Here is a 15,687-nt window from a genome sequence, read left to right as displayed (position 1 = left end):
CTGTGTTGTAGTTGTGATTTGATAAAGGAAAATGGGGTGTGGCATTGTATTTGGAAGCCAGTGCTGGAATAACTGATACAGTACATCCAAGTGTTGTCAATATTTTATTTGTGTGTGTGAGCTGTGTGGGTACGCTCGTGCCGTAGCATGCATGTGGAGGCCAGGGTCGCTTCTCTCCTTCCACCTGTGGACGCCAGGTGTCAAACTCATATCATCAAGGTTGGTAGCTGGAGACTTTCTGCTGAGCCATCTTACCCACCCTCACTTAGTATAAATAGATAGTTTTCATTAGAAAAGCATTGTCAGAATTACTCAAATACCTTGGATCATCTGATGACTTTTAAAAATATGGTAGATTTATAGAGAATAGAGAATAGGAACAGTGAGATGACGTGGGTAAGCACACTTGCCCTAGCCTGACCAGCTTAGTCTCCTCCACCACTCGGTGGAGGAAGAGAACCAAATCCACAAGTTGGAATTTGGCCTCTACATGCATACTAGGCGGGTACAGGCACACAAGTTTTTAAAGGGATACAAAATACAGTCTATTCTGACATTTTACTGTGAGCTTATTTTCTTAGAGGAAAATTTTGCCATCTTTCTATTGAAATGAGGAGGCAGCAGTACATGTAACCATACACTTCCCAGTGCACAAAACTTGAAAATATGAAGATAGCAGGTGTCTAGTTCGCACTGTGCCCTAGCAAGATAGCGTGTCTAGACTGCCAAGCTTCTGGGATGCTTCAAGATAAGATGGCTCAGAGATGCTACCAAGCCTGGCAACCCAAACTGGATCCCCAGGTAAAGAAATAAGTCCAACAAGTAGCCTCTGACTGCCGCATTTGCTTCGGTATGACCACCCCCATCCATGCCAAATCAATACATGGGTGGGGTCGCAGTTACCCAAGCAAGGATTCTGGCTAGTCAACATATTCTACCTCAAGTAACCTTAGAGGAACAATCTTCTTAAGTCTGCCTACAGCCAAGAAGTCCTAAAGGGAGCGGGAGCATACCTTAGTGGTAGAGCACTTGCCTAGCACACATGAGATCTTAAGTTCAATCCATTGCAAAAAAGAAAAAGACTCATAGGAACCTCATGAGTAAACTGGACTCAGGTGGTTCTTGTGCCTCAGCTGGGAGTAGCATACAGGCGCAAACCACTGTGCCCAGTTGTTTGTTTTATTGCCTCTAAGTAATACAAGTATTGATCTAGTAATCCGCTTAGCTTTTTGCTATTGCTTTTTTACTTCATTCTAGCTGGGGTGTGGCTCTATGGTAGAGCTCTTTGCGTGTATGCGGCCCAGGGCGTCATCCCCAGCACAGCAAAATAATAAAGTCTTCAGGTTCATAAATTACCTTGTTTAACAATTTCTGAATTTGGGTATGGTTAGGCACACCTGTGATCTCAGAGGAAGGGCTTGAGTTTAGGAGCAGAGTGCTCCAGAGTGAGACTTTACGGGGTGTGTGGGGTGTCACAGAGTTGGTCTTGTCTTTTTCTTTCTTTTTTTCTTTTTTTTTTTTTTTTTTTTTTTTTTTTGGTTTTTCGAGACAGGGTTTCTCTGTAGCTTTGGAGCCTGTCCTGGAACTAGCTCTGTAGACAAGGCTGGTCTCGAACTTACAGAGATCCGCCTGTCTCTGCCTCCCGAGTGCTGGGATTAAAGGCGTGCGCCACCACCGCCCGGCTGGTCTTGTCTTTTAAGAAGAAAAAGCAAAGAGGGACCTAAAAATGAGTGCGTTGGATGCCAATCTATCGTTTTTGAGCATGTGTGTGTTCCCTCACCCCATATTTTCAAACTAATTCACTGGCAGGAAGTGAGCGTAATTCATATTCAAAATGTTTTGGTAATTACTAAACTTGGGATCCACCAAGTATCAAGGAACTTAGCTAAAGGAGAACCCATACTCTGACGTGTGAGACATATAAACAGATGCAGCCTCTGTCCAGTGTGGGATTAGCATGTGCAGCTCGTCCACGCCATGTTCCTGCTCTCGTGGATGTTTGACGAATTGTATTTGAAGAGCAACACTAGTGCGAGGGACCACATAGAAGCCTCACGTGTGTCCGACAAGCTCCCTGCTACTGGGCTACATCTTTGCCCCTGTGTTGGTAATATGTGAGTATTTTATGTTTTCAGTACTTTTGAAAATGTCTAGAAAATGCTCCCAAAAAAACTACTTGTTATCAACAATTTGTATGTTGGGTATAGTGGCTGATCCCAGTAGAAGCAGTTCTGTGAGTTCTAGGCCACCTTGGTCTATATAGCGAGTTCCAGGCTATCCAGGACAACATAGGTTCGGGGCTACACGGGGTGAATACACAACAAACTGCCTTTTGTATGTTTGTGTAAATTGCCGTGTCCACAATGAGCACCACCCCAAGAGGTGTCCAGGGTAAAGCTGGACTCCTCACTTAATGTAAACGTCAAAGATGGAGCCCTCTGGCAGATAAAAGCCCAGGGTGATCTCAGCATCCACAGGGCTCCTTGGGTCACAACCCAAGTTCATGCCTGAGCAGTTTCTAGAATGGCAACTGTGTTACAGGATCTACTGTAATGTTCTATATACTCAAGGCTTCTGGTTCTTGTTTCAAAGGGTCTGCTTACAACACAAACTCATAACCAACTTAAGCATTTTCAGTCAAATGATATTTTCATAACTAAAGATAAAAACAGTAATGTCTGTCACTCTGAGCTACTCTGCAGATGAAATTTACCAAGCTTTTTTACAGTAAAAAAATCAATATAACGAATTATGACCCTGAACATACAATTTTGTTATTTACCTTTCTAATGTTATTAGAATGTTACTAAATGTTATTAAATAATTTTATGTTATTATTTAATGAATGTTAAAATTTTTACACCTTAGGAGGCAGAGTTAGGTGGGTCTCTTGAGCCCAGCCTGATATACATACCAAGTCAATCAGAGTTACACAATGAGACCATGTATCAAATATAAATAATTTTACATCAGTGATAAACTATTTTGCTTTATTTTGTTGCTGGGGCAAAACCCAGGGCACATGTTAAGAGTGTACTGTACCACCATGCTGCATCCCTGTCAATACCAATTACTTTATGAAAAAAATGCAAGCATAATGCCAAAAGTCTGTAAGCTACCAAAAACTTAAATTTCTGCAACTTTCTATTACTGCTGTTATTTCTATTTTAAGTATTAGTATGTCAAGATGCATAATTTATAGGTGTATATAACTAAAAATTCCAATATGATTCCATCTCCAAAACTCTAATGAGGAAGTTTAGATAACTCACTAGTTTAGATCACTTGCTGCCCTTCCAGAAGACAGGGGTTTGGTTGTCAGCACCCCATGCTGAACAGCTCACAGCCCTGTGTAACTCTAGCTCCACGAGGACTCCATGCACTCTTCTGGCTTCAGTAGGCATACACATTCCTGTACAAACACACACACATAACACAAATAAAACAAAGAAGAAGATAAATCCTTAAGAATAAACAAGGGGCTCAGCAGGTAAGAGTGCTTGCTGTGCAATCTTGACTGGGGTTCAATTCCCTAGCACCCTCATTAATAAGCTCAGTATGGCTGCCCACACCTATAACCTCAGTCATGTGGGGAGCAGATACCAAACAATTGCTGGGGCTTCCTCGATGTCAGCATAGCCCCAAGTTCAGCGAGAGACCCTCTCTCCTGGGAACAAGGCAAAGAATGATGAAGCATCCTCTAGACTCTGGGTAGGCAGATGGTCCCCACTGCTCCCATAGCTGTGCGCACACAACACACACACACACACACACACACACACACACACACCGAATTCACGCACGCTAAAAAGGAAGACTCCTGGATAGAGAATAGGCATTCTTCCATTATCAAAAAGAGCAGTTCAAATAACAGAGAACATTTCTGTACAAAAGAATGCAGAGGACGGACAATGGGGTCTCTTGTATGTAGTTTATTTATCATCTATATTTATGAATCTATCAAGTGATAGTGCAACTGGCTTGGCATTGAAGCCAATCCACATTAAATGTCAAAGGGGGGATGTTTCTCAGTGACAGGTGAGACCTTTGGAAGGTCAGCAGCAGGCTGGAGAGGAAGGCTGTGCATGAGGACCTACCTGATTCTGGATCTCCAACACCGCATAGTGCTGTGTCTGTAACCCCCGAGAACTGGGGAGGAAAAGGGAAGCCTGAAGAACACTGGCCATCCAGAGCAGTTAATTTAAAGAATCCCAATTTCAATAAGAAAATGATCTTTTAAAAAAAATGGTGGAGAGCAATGGATGGAGACAACCAGTGTTGTTGACCTCTGGCCTCTCTCATCCATGTACATATGAAGCACATGCCTATACAAACACGTACATGCAATCACACACACTTATTAAAATTTTTTCCCAGACGGTGAAGTCACATCTCCTCCTCCCCCTAAGGTCCTACTGAGTCACTCTGGTGAACCAATGAGTTCATTGGGCACAGTTGTCCACGGTACTGGGGCTCACTGATAGGGCTAGTGGCTGGCCCGCAAACCCCTGGAATCTTCCTGTCTCCACCTGCAGGAGTTACAAATGTGTGTCACCACGACTCATTTATGCAAATTCTGGTATTGAACTCAGGCCCTCCTGCTTACAAAGTGAACGCTTTACCAACTAAGCTATAGCCCCAGACCTGTGATTTTTATGATAATCCAGGCAATATCATTCTAACGGCTTGTTTTCCCTTGTTTTCCAGTAGGTCAACATGGCATAGAAAATTTCCCAGTCCTCTGATCTAGAGACAAACAAATCTAGAACTGTCAAAAGTGACATTTTGCACAGAACAAAACATGTCAGTGAGAAAAACATCTATAATTCAAAGAAATACTGGTAACCAGACAATGGAAATAATATACCCAGTATATGTATGTGTGTGTGTGTGTATAGTACACATATACATATGCGTACGTACACACACTCTCTCTCTTAATTTCCTTCTCTATGTTGAATGGAAGCAAACCGCCTGCATAACAATCAGGGGAATTTGATGCATTGGCCTAGGCCTGGCCTGAGAATCTACATTTCTCACGGGCCTCCAGATGACAGTGTAGCTGAGCCATGCAAAGGAGAAGCAACCGATTTTAACAGACGGAAGCAGGCGGCTGCCCGGGTCGGCCGCCAGGCGGCACTGCCCGCTCCCCTCGCTGCGTGGTGAGCGCCCCCACGTGGCGAGCCCCAGCAGGCGTTACCAGAGCCTGCACTCCCAGCCTTCGCCACCGCCTTCCGGAAGTACGCTCAGTGGCAACGCGAATGCCCGCCCTTTGGTGGACGGGGCAAAGGGTGGCGCCTGAGCACGCTCTCCGTTGCGTGATTGGTTAGTGCTCCCCAGCGCGCTGACGTCATTCCGGTGGACGCTGAGTTGGGGCTAGAAGCGCGGGATTTGCACCTCCGGAGGCCGGGTCTGGGTGAAGCGGTCCGCAGCATCCTTTCCGCGGGAGCTCCAGCCCGGAGTCCGCCGCCAGTGGAGGGTCTGCCCGCGGTTCCTCGCCAGCGTGTGGGCTGGAAGGGGAGGGAAGACGAATTCACGCTCCGTGTAGCCGCTTTAAGTGACTGCTGTGAGGTGAGCGTAGGGGCGCCGGGGTGACGTGGGTCAGCTCTAGCCGCGGATTGACTGTGCCAAGCACCTAGCGCGATGCGAGTTTCACATCTGGGCCACTAAGGCAAAAACAAAAAACAAAACAAAACAAAACAAAAAAAAAACCACTGCTTCTGGGGACAAAAAGGAGCACTTTCCGTTTAGTGCGAAAAGATTAGAGAAAATGACCTAATTCTTGAGGGACTAAGCGCAACACTGGAAATTAGTCTGTGAGTTCTCCATCCCTGGCCGGTGGTCCTCCAGCCCCAGTAAACATTGCCCTAAAAAGCCATTTGCAAGTGAACGGGAAAAACGTGACAGAGTGTTGGTTTATTCTCGTTAGGTTCCTGATTCAGAAACCATGACCGAGGAGCTGGATCTCCATGGACAGGACTCTGATGGGGGTAGTGAGGAGGTGGTCCTAACTCCTGCTGAGCTCATTGAAAGGCTGGAGCAGGTAAGCACCCCAAATAGGACCCCTGTGCCCCGTTCTTAGGCCTTAACTCACTCCAGGTGGGCAATACCGGGGCTCAGAAAATAAGGACGCCCAAGGGTTATTTCCAAAGAGCAGCGTTTGTGACGCTGCTTAGTAGAACAGTTCACAAGGGCACCACAGTGGTATTCTCAGGACATAAAGATGAGTGTGGCCGGAGTCTGCAGTACTTTGTTGCCTGTTTCTTTTTCCACTGAAGAATGTCTGATTTAGCAGAAAAAAAAAAACAAAAACCAACGTTCCTTCCAGCCATAATAGTAATGATTGTTTCTGTGCTCTGGTAACTTAGCTTTATAGAAAGGTTTTATGAGGTTTTATTTTATTGTATGTATAGTCTTATCTATAATTATACATATAACTATACATATATATATAATCTCATGAAACTGGTAGTTTAGGAGTTTTAAAAATGCTTGGGGTTTTTTGGTTGGTTGGTTTTGAGATAGGGCTGGCCTTGAACTCTCAGAGATCGCCTGTGTGCTATCTGTAAAGCACGCACTACGATCCCCCACAAGTTCTGGGGCATGAGCTGCATATACTAGTCAAGTGTTTAGAGGACAGCTGACCATGGGGTGCCCCGCTCCAATGGATGTATCTACAACCCAGCCCCTACCCCTGAGGCTCAGGGAACATCAAAGAAGAGGGAGTAGAAAGATTGTTAAGAGCCAGAGGACCAGGAAATCTGCTGTGCAGTTGTCTTCTAAGTATGACAGGGAAGCTACACCCTTGAAAGTGCGATAATGCGGCTGCTTAAGCAAGGCCTGAACAATGCATGACAATACCAGCTGGCGTCCCAGCAGGAGTGGGGGAAATCTTACAAGGCCCCACCCCTGACTTAGTTGCCGGCAGTCAACAACTGCTCAGAGAGGGAGAATTAGTCTTCCTTGGGGATGAAATCCCTATGGTTATCCGATACGAAACGGTCAGTCCTAAAAACATACAAGTAACACTAAATGAACTAAGCAGGCTGCAGCTGTGTGCTTATTTGCATGTGTGTGTAACGATGACTAAAAAGAGGCCATGAATTTGCGAGGGGATTGGGTATGGGAGGGGTGAGAGGGAGAAAAGGAAGGGGAAGGTGTATTTTAAATAAAAGGTTTGAAAGATTTCCTGCAAGCCGGGTGATGGCGGCACTCGCCTTTAATCCCAGCACTCGGGAGGCAGAGGCAGGTGGATTTCTGTGAGTCCCAGGCCAGCCTGGTCTAAAAGAGCTAGTTTCCAGGAAAGGCTCCAAAGCTACCAAAAACCAAAAAAAAAAAAAAAAAAAAAAAAAGGATTTCCTGCAGTGCATTGTGTTCTCATTCCAGTGATTGCATTTGTTTGCCGGGACTGCATAATCATGCTCAGATTGAGTGGCTTACCCAAGAGATTTATTTTTGTATTTAAGAGGCTGGTGTCCCCTGTAGTTGCGTGGTTGCTTTCTTCTGGGACTTCTCTCCTTGGCCTGCAGGTGGCTCTCTCCTGTGTCTTCACTTAATCTGACCTCTTGGCTGTATGGTGATAAAATTTGGTTTTGTGAAAAGGAAACAGGTCACATTGAATTAGGTCCTGTCCTAATGAGCTCACATTAGCACCTTCACCTCCGTCAAGCCCTGTTCCCAAACAGCCACACTTGGAGGCACCGAGTTAGGATCACCACATAGGAATTTTGTTTGTTTTTGTGGTTCTGAAGACAGAACCAATGAGCTCACACATGCTAGGCAACTACTCTGCTGTTGAGTCAGAACCCAGCCAGCACACAGATTTTAATGAACAAAATTCAGCTCATAACAATGATGAATATATTTAATATTCTGACTGGAGGCTGGGAGTATGTATAGCTCAGTGGTAGAGAGTTGCCCTACCATGCACTAAGCTCCAGTGGGTTCATCCCCAGAACTGCAACAAATTTCTTTTTTTTTTTTTTTTGGTTTTTCGAGACAGGGTTTCTCTGTGGCTTTGGAGCCTGTCCTGGAACTAGCACTATAGACCAGGCTGGTCTCGAACTCACAGAGATCCTCCTGCCTCTCCCCCCCCCCCCCCAGTGCTGGGATTAAAGGCGTGCGCCACCATCGCCCGGCTGCAACGAATTTCTTTATATAGATGTATCACTATTAGAAAAGTTTGAAATAAAATTTACAGTTATATCAGAACACAATGTTTACTGTGTCATGATGATAATTGGGTAAGCAAATCAGAAAGGTTGAGCGTGATTGTCATATAAATCTGAACTAAGCTCATTGAAATTCCTGTAATTGAAAGATAAGTATTCTGGGCAAGCAAGGTAGCTCAGTGGGTAAAGACACCTCCAAACCTGACGACCTGAGTTTGACCAGCAGGACTTACATGTGCTGTGACTCTGTCTGTCTGTCTGTCTCTCTCTCACACACACACAACAAAACAGTTATTAGAAAGATTAAGTGTAAACCAAGTGTGGTGACATTGCCTTTAATTCTGGTATTCAGAAGGTAGCAGCAGGCCAATGGGATTGAGGCCAGTCTGGTCTGCAACTGGTCTCCTGCCTCAAAGGAGAAAGGAAGAAAATTAATGATGCTCCGTGTTGGTAAGGAAGTAGAAATGTGTTCCCAGTTGATGCTCTCAGGTGACAGGTAAGGCTAGAGCACCAGGTGGCCTTACTTAGAAGTTACCATGGTGACAAATGAAGTAAACAGTGATTTAAACATTTTTTTTTTTCAGTTGAATAAAGCTTCCCCCCTAAGAGAAGAGATGGAGAGGCCACCGTAAAGCATGCGCTGTCCCCTCTGCTAGTCTTGTGTGTGAGATGCATGTAACGTTCCTGGGCCCGTGAGCTGTCTCTAGTGTGTTTTGCTCCATTGTTTCGCTCATCTTTCCCGTGTTGGTTTTAGGCGTGGATGAATGAGAAGTTTGCACCTGAGCTACTGGAAAGCAGGTCTGAAATTGTCGAGTGTGTCATGGAACAGCTAGAGCACATGGTAAGAGTTACTTGTCTCGGTTGCAGAGGAGAAAGCTGAAAGCATTTGGTCAGGAAAGTGGAAAGTGCTCTGACAGCAAGCCTTGTTTGATTCAGCCCAGTACTTTAAAAGACGTTCCAACTGTATCAGTCAAGTTCTCTAGAAGAAGAGAACTGAAAGATGAATATCTATGGGGAATTTATTGCTGTAGTGGAAATCCACTTTTGTGTTCCCACCTGCCCAGACTCACAAAATAGCCACATAGAAGCTGTATTATTTACAATACTGTTGGGCCAATAGCTTAAGGGTATTTCTGGCTAACTCTTACATCCTTAACTAACCCACGTGGCTGTGGCTTACCCACAAAGTTTTGGGATTTCTGTCTCTGGCAGTGGCTCCATGGCTTCTCCCTGACTCCATCTTCTTTCTTCCAGCATTCAGTTTAGTTTCCCCTGCCTAACTCTTTTCATCCCCGCTCTGCTCAAAGCAGTTTCTTTATTAGCCAATAGTATTCACTGCATACACAGGGGAATCCCACATCATAGTGCAGTGGCTTACAGGCTGTGGTCTGACTCTCAACAGGAAGGCCAAGAATCTGATAGAAAGTAATTCAGTCCAATAAGGTGTATGTCTCAGTTGATCTTCAGTACAAGTTGGCATCCCAAAGAGTGTTCTATTACTAGGGAAGGACAGATGAACTTGCCCTCAACAGTGAGGGCAAGCAGGCAAAAAGCAGGAGATTCCTTTTCCCGTGTCTTTATGTGGGCTGCCCACAGAGTGGTTGGTCAGTCTTCCCATCGCACGTGATGTAATCACGGAAACCCTCGCAGGTGTGCCCAGCTGCTTGGGTTTTAGTTCATTCCAGATGTGGTCAAGGTGACTGCCAAAGTTGGTCATTGCATCTATGTTTATAAACTTCAAGGTTTCCATAAAATTTTTCAGTTCATTTTTATTTTATGTGTGAATGTTTTACCTGCATGTATGTGTGTGTGGTACATTCGTGTCTGGTGCCCACAAAGCCCAGAAGAGGGTATCAGATTCCCTGGAACTAGGTTACAATGGTTATTAGCTGCTGTGTTAAAATTAAAACCTTCCTTTTTATTTAGACAGAAAAGGGGAAGTGATGTGGGAGGTGATATATGTTGTGAATATGTTTTATTGCCATTGGTTAATAAAGAAGCTGCTTTTGGCCAGTGGCTTAACAGAGTAAAGCTAGGCTGAAAGAGAGAGCATATATAGAGAGAGCAGGTGGAGTCAGGAGGAGTCATAGAGCCGCCACAGGAGACAGACGCCTCCACTGGAGCCTGCCAAAACTTTAGCAGAGGCCACGACCTTGTGTTGATGCACAGATTAATGGAGATAGGTTAGTTTAGTAAATAAGACTAGCTTGGAAATAACGTAAGCTATTGGCCCAACAGTTTGCAGTGAATTCAGATTTCTGTTTGATTATTTCGGGACTCTGGATAGCCGGGAAACAAGCAGCCTCTGCCAACAGTACCTTACCCGCTGAGCTCCACACTGGTTTATAGGAGGCCCTTAAACATTTCTATGCCGTGTTGTCTCCTTCACAGTTGGATTGAGTCCTGTGACTGTTCATTTTCAGATTCTATTCAAATAGTCATCTTTAAAGTGGGTACTTCAGAATTATATACCTAATAGAGTTCTTTGTTATCTTAGAACTGCATAATCTTTGGTCCTTGACTTTGCCAATGTTTATTATATTGTTTAGTGTTTGAACATCCTGATTTAAATTTCTCTTATAATAGGAAGACAATCTCAGAAGAGCCCAAAGAGGGGATCTGAAGGTCAGCATTCATCGAATGGAGATGGAGAGGATCCGCTATGTCCTTAGCAGCTACTTGCGGTGTCGACTCATGAAGGTTTGATCGGTGTTAATCCAGTAAAATTTGGAATATTGAATAGAATGGGGGGAAGTTCAGGGCCTCCAGATTCTAAGAGCCCAGCAACACTAAAGCCAGAGAATAAGGAGACTATACTCTGGGAAGTGTAGCTGAAGCTATAGGTTGGACAAGCCCAGGAGATTTTAACATATTTTAGCTTTTCTATCTCTCCCCCGAAGAGACAGTTTCTGCCTCTTGCCATCTCCCCATTTCTCCCCCTTCCCCCCTTTCTCTCTCTCTCTCTCTCTCTCTGATTCTCTCTGCTCTTTCCCCTTCTTCCCTTACCCCTCTCCCCTTCCCTTCCAAAAAAGACAAAAAAAAAAGAAAGAAAAAAGAAAATTTAACATATTTTAAATCTGATTCATCTGATGACAGCGGTGCCCTCTGGAGCTAGAATGAGTCAGAGCTAAAGACAGAGTTCCTCGGGAGAGAGAGCTGCCTGGCTAGTGAGAGCCACTTCCAGTTATTTAGCACCTGTCAAATGGGCTATGATAATTGCCATTCTACTAGAGCTCTGTGGCAGCCTGACTTACAAAAATGAAGTTGAAACTGTTTTTGAGACAGGGTCTCGTGTGTAACTCTGGCTATCTGATTTCCTATTCCATAGAAGTGATCAAACTACAGTGGAGTAGAGCAGTCACACCCGTTATTGAGGACGGAAGGAGGATAGGACCTCTTAAGATGACATTGGCATAGCTGACAGCTAGATTCATCTCAGTAAGGTCTTTCTGCACTGAACCGTCCTGAAGTGTTTGAAGTATAATTACCCAACCAGGCGCTATGATGTCCTTTGCAGAGCAATAAATGCTCTCAACCACTGAACAATTTCTGTAGCCCTTTCCTGTCAACTTTAAAATTAGCGACAACCTCGTTCAGCAAGTTCTAGGACAGTGAGAGACAATGTCTCAAAAATCTACGTCATTGACTCCTGAGAAATGAACCCAAGGTTGTCTTCTTGCCTGTACATGTGTGCACATGCATACGTGTACTCCCACCACACACACACATGAACATGCACAGGCACACACAAAATAAAACTGAGCTTGGTGTAGCTTAGTGGTAGAGCCTAGTTTATGCAAGGCACTGAGATCAAGGAAGCAAGTATATGAACCCTAAATGATGAATTTTCATTTTTATTATCTTTACAGATAGAGAAGTTTTTCCCGCACATCCTAGAAAAGGAGAAAACGCGCTCTATGGGGGAGCCTTCCATCCTTTCTCCAGAGGAGTTTGTCTTTGTCAAAGAGTAAGTGAACACGAGATGTGGAACTGCTTCTGCACGTGGCGTCCCGTGTGGGCTTTGTCCACAGTGGTCAGCCTGGTAGCCCTGGTGGGTCCTGTTGCTGCACACCAGAGCTGTTTGCTCCCATCCCTGCCTCTCCCCTCCCCTTCAGCCCTCTCCCAAGGTCTTCATGCTCCCAATTAACTCAGGAGATCTTGTCTTTTTCTACTTCCCCAGTTTGAATTTCTTTGTTCCAGGTATATGGATCACACAGAGACCCATCTTAGAAATGTTGCCTTAAAGCACATGCCTCCCAACCTGCAGAAAGTGGACCTCTTGAGGGCAGGTAAGCAAAGCTGCCTTTTCCAGATCAGCATCAGGACCATAATATACATCCCGGACATCTTCAGACAGCTGAGAGTCGGCGCGCTTTAGTCGGTATAGGAAAATGTGTAGCTAAGATAATAGGAGGAAAGAGGGAGGTCTGGTTAAAAAAGTAAGCAAAACTAGATGTCAAGGCCACTGTTTTAGCAGTACTCACCCTTGTGTCCTGCAAGTGGCAGCTACCCCAGATACAGACTTCCTCATTTCTTCAGCTGCATACCTTCTGAGCATCTTGGAGGGTCCTGGACCTTTCTGAGTTCTAGGGGAGCAGCCCTCACAGGTTTCATGGGTTTTAGAATGTGGTGGCTACAAAGGAGGCTAGAAACAGTTTTCTGCCTCTAGAAAGGACTTTTCAGCTCTTGTAAACTTTGGCCAGCTAGGCTTTTGTGGGTCCCTGGGCTTCACAGTCTGCTACAGTGCAGTCTAATAAGACAAACTTGCGCTTAGTGTCTCCAGGGCACACATATAGTGGTGTCCTCATCTCTTGCCCTGTCATGTGTGCTGCCCCAGGCGGCCTGTGGTAAGGAAAGTCAAGTCCTAGTACATTTGAACAGCTCCCGGTTTTGGCAGCTGGACGTCCAAAATCAAGGCACCAGACTTGATGTCTAGTAAGAACTTGTCCCCTTCATGGTTCCTTCTCTGTGTCCTCCATAGCCAAAGGGAAGAGGCAAGCATTCGGACCTCTTTTTAAAGTCACTATACCCTTCTGTGTTTTAATCTCCTCTTATCAGTACACAGGTCAGATTGACTTAGGACCTATCCCTAATGGTGTCATTTAAACTTAAACACCTTCTTAAAAGCCTTCTTCCAAATACCAGAAATTATAACTTGCATATATGAATTCCAAAGAGATGCAGTTGAGCCTGTGAGACCTGGAGCAAACTGGAGCAGTGGTGGTGGAAGGGGAGCAGCAGGTCCTTAGCCTTCGTCGTTGAGAGACTGCTTTGTCTAGTGCTAGCGCTCAGCTGAACCCAAGCTGCCCTGCACATAAGCTCCTAGATCTCTGTGTATATTTTATGTCAGTCTCATTTCTCGTCTTTAAACCCTGGGCTTTTATTTAAAGAAAAGAAGCACATCTGCTCCTTTGTCCACACTACTGGAAGTACGTGAGCCTTCGCTTACAGCTTGTTACCGCATCGTCTGGGGAGACGTGTTAATACTTATTTGTATCTTCCATAGTGTGCAGTGCTTTCCACTCATCTGTGGCTTCACTTTTCAATATTTATTATCTATAGTTATCCATGCTCCAAAAATACAACCTGGACAGTTCTAGAAATGACTTGTAATTTTTAAATCCTGAGCTGTTGGGACTAGAGAGATGGCTCAGTGGTTAAAAGCAGTTGCTACCCTTACAGAAGACCTGGGTCCAATTCCTGGTTACCCACGTGGCAACTTAGAACTGTCTATAACTCTAGTTCCATGGGATCCAACACCCTCTTCTGGTCTCTGTGGCATTGCATGCAGGCAAATACTCATACACATAAATACTTAAAAAATAGGTTTTTTTTTTTTTTTTTTCGAGACAGGGTTTCTCCATAGATTTTGGTTCCTGTCCTGGAACTAGCTCTTGTAGACCTGGCTGGCCTCGAACTCATAGAGATCCGCCTGCCTCTGCCTCCCGAGTGCTGGGATTAAAGGCGCGCGCCACCACCGCCCGGCACACATAAATACTTAAAAATAGTTTTTAATCCTGTGCTGTTCTGAACAGTATTATGAAGTCTCACTTATCAGATCACTGATACTGTACCTCAGCACTTGTGTTAAAGTGGTGCCCAAACTATCTCCTAATAGTTTATCTCCTTTATCATGTAGGCATTATGTCCTCTCATCACAGGCTTAAGGTGGGTACAGGTCAATAACAGAAGCCACATTGACTTTATTACAGTATAATTGCTCTATTATATGATCAGTGCTATTAAACTTTATCATAAGTACGTACATAAAGAGAGGTATATGTAAGGTTTGGTACTATCCACTGGGGTTCTTGGAATGAACCCCTTTCAAAATAGGAAACTGCTGCATAGGAGAGTCCCCTCCACACTGTTGATCACCCCTCGCATCTCCCTCCTCATCAGCAGTCTCAGTAGCATTAACCCTAGTGACTTTTGTCCTGTTGAACATGTCAGCTGTTTTATGTTACATTGTCTCTTCCTGGCAGTTCCCAAACCAGACCTAGACTCATACGTGTTTCTGAGAGTGAAGGAGCGACAAGAAAACATCCTCGTAGAACCAGAAGCAGATGAGCAGAGGTGAGTGGCATGTGTGGCTTCCCCATGGAGAAGTGGCTAAGCTCTGTACATAAAATATCTCCTCTTTTTCAGAGACTATGTTATTGACTTGGAGGAGGGTTCACAGCACTTGATCCGGTACAAAACCATTGCACCTCTTGTTGCTTCTGGAGCCGTTCAGTTAATATAAAACAACTAACAAGCCTGAGGATGTGGAATCATGGACAATATTAGAAACCCCGTTTCCTTTTGTGTCTAAGAATAATGAAGCCATGCGGTAGGCTTTTCTCAGCAACATGCGGACTACTTGGCCACGGAAAAGATCAGTGCGGGTTTCCTTCATCACCACAGCCTTCTCTAACTCCCTGCTGTTCTAGCCAGCACCAGCAGATGGGGCCCTTGCTCTGTCTGGCTTCTCAGCAAATAAATGGACTGTCAGATGTGTGCCTTTTTTTTCTACTATTTACTGAACTCAGGAAACGTCACGAAGAGGCTTCTCCGCCCTGCCATGATGCGGAGATGAATTGAGCATAACTTGATGGTAACAAGAGAAATCCTTTAGCTTTCCTGGTAGAAGATTATAAGCAGCTATTTTTATACATCATATAATATGTGACCTAATGTTTTAGAACCTTAAATATTTAACTTAACACAAATTTCTGTCATGCATAACTGATGAAAGCCACAGCTAAATAAGCCACTGTTAAACGTCAGACTTGTGGTAGAAGGAGTCTTTGGACGATTCTTAGCTTAGTGTCTAAGGAAGTAGATTCTCCCTGTGTCTTAGGCAGTTTTGCCTATCAGGTCTTCAGGCCATTGTGCTCCAGCCTCTGAACGGAACGTCATCATTATGAACTGTCTTAAGCTGGGACCTCAGCGTATCCAGGGATATGGGTAAAATGGCGTAATGTGAACAGCTTAACACCTGAAGGGAAGACGGACAGCTCATGAGTTAAGCACC

General features: G+C 44.6%; 1 protein-coding gene across 1 annotated transcript; it reads left to right on the top strand.

Moving 5' to 3' along the window:
• The first annotated feature begins 5,370 nt into the window (after positions 1-5,370).
• Positions 5,371-15,170, top strand: Gins4 (GINS complex subunit 4). Its single transcript, XM_050146880.1, has 8 exons — positions 5,371-5,571; positions 5,930-6,043; positions 8,926-9,012; positions 10,758-10,871; positions 12,041-12,138; positions 12,372-12,460; positions 14,657-14,747; positions 14,820-15,170. The coding sequence occupies exons 2-8, from the start codon at positions 5,948-5,950 to the stop codon at positions 14,914-14,916; spliced, it is 672 nt and encodes a 223-aa protein (XP_050002837.1). The 5' UTR covers positions 5,371-5,571; positions 5,930-5,947; the 3' UTR covers positions 14,917-15,170.
• The last annotated feature ends 517 nt before the right edge of the window (positions 15,171-15,687 follow it).

Source organism: Alexandromys fortis, unplaced genomic scaffold (genome assembly GCF_014885135.2).
Source record: "Alexandromys fortis isolate MF-2015 unplaced genomic scaffold, M_Fortis_MF-2015_v1.1 scaffold_55, whole genome shotgun sequence".
Classification (NCBI taxonomy): Eukaryota; Metazoa; Chordata; class Mammalia; order Rodentia; family Cricetidae; genus Alexandromys; species Alexandromys fortis.
This window is presented reverse-complemented; position numbering and strand designations above follow the sequence as displayed.

Bases quoted from the DNA above. Each gene is read 5' to 3' on its own strand.
- Gins4 (XM_050146880.1), top strand. From the start codon at position 5,948: ATGACCGAGGAGCTGGATCTCCATGGACAGGACTCTGATGGGGGTAGT. The intron at 6,044-8,925 runs GTAAGCACCCCA...TGTTGGTTTTAG, and splicing joins TCATTGAAAGGCTGGAGCAG to GCGTGGATGAATGAGAAGTT. The intron at 10,872-12,040 runs GTTTGATCGGTG...TTATCTTTACAG, and splicing joins TGCGGTGTCGACTCATGAAG to ATAGAGAAGTTTTTCCCGCA.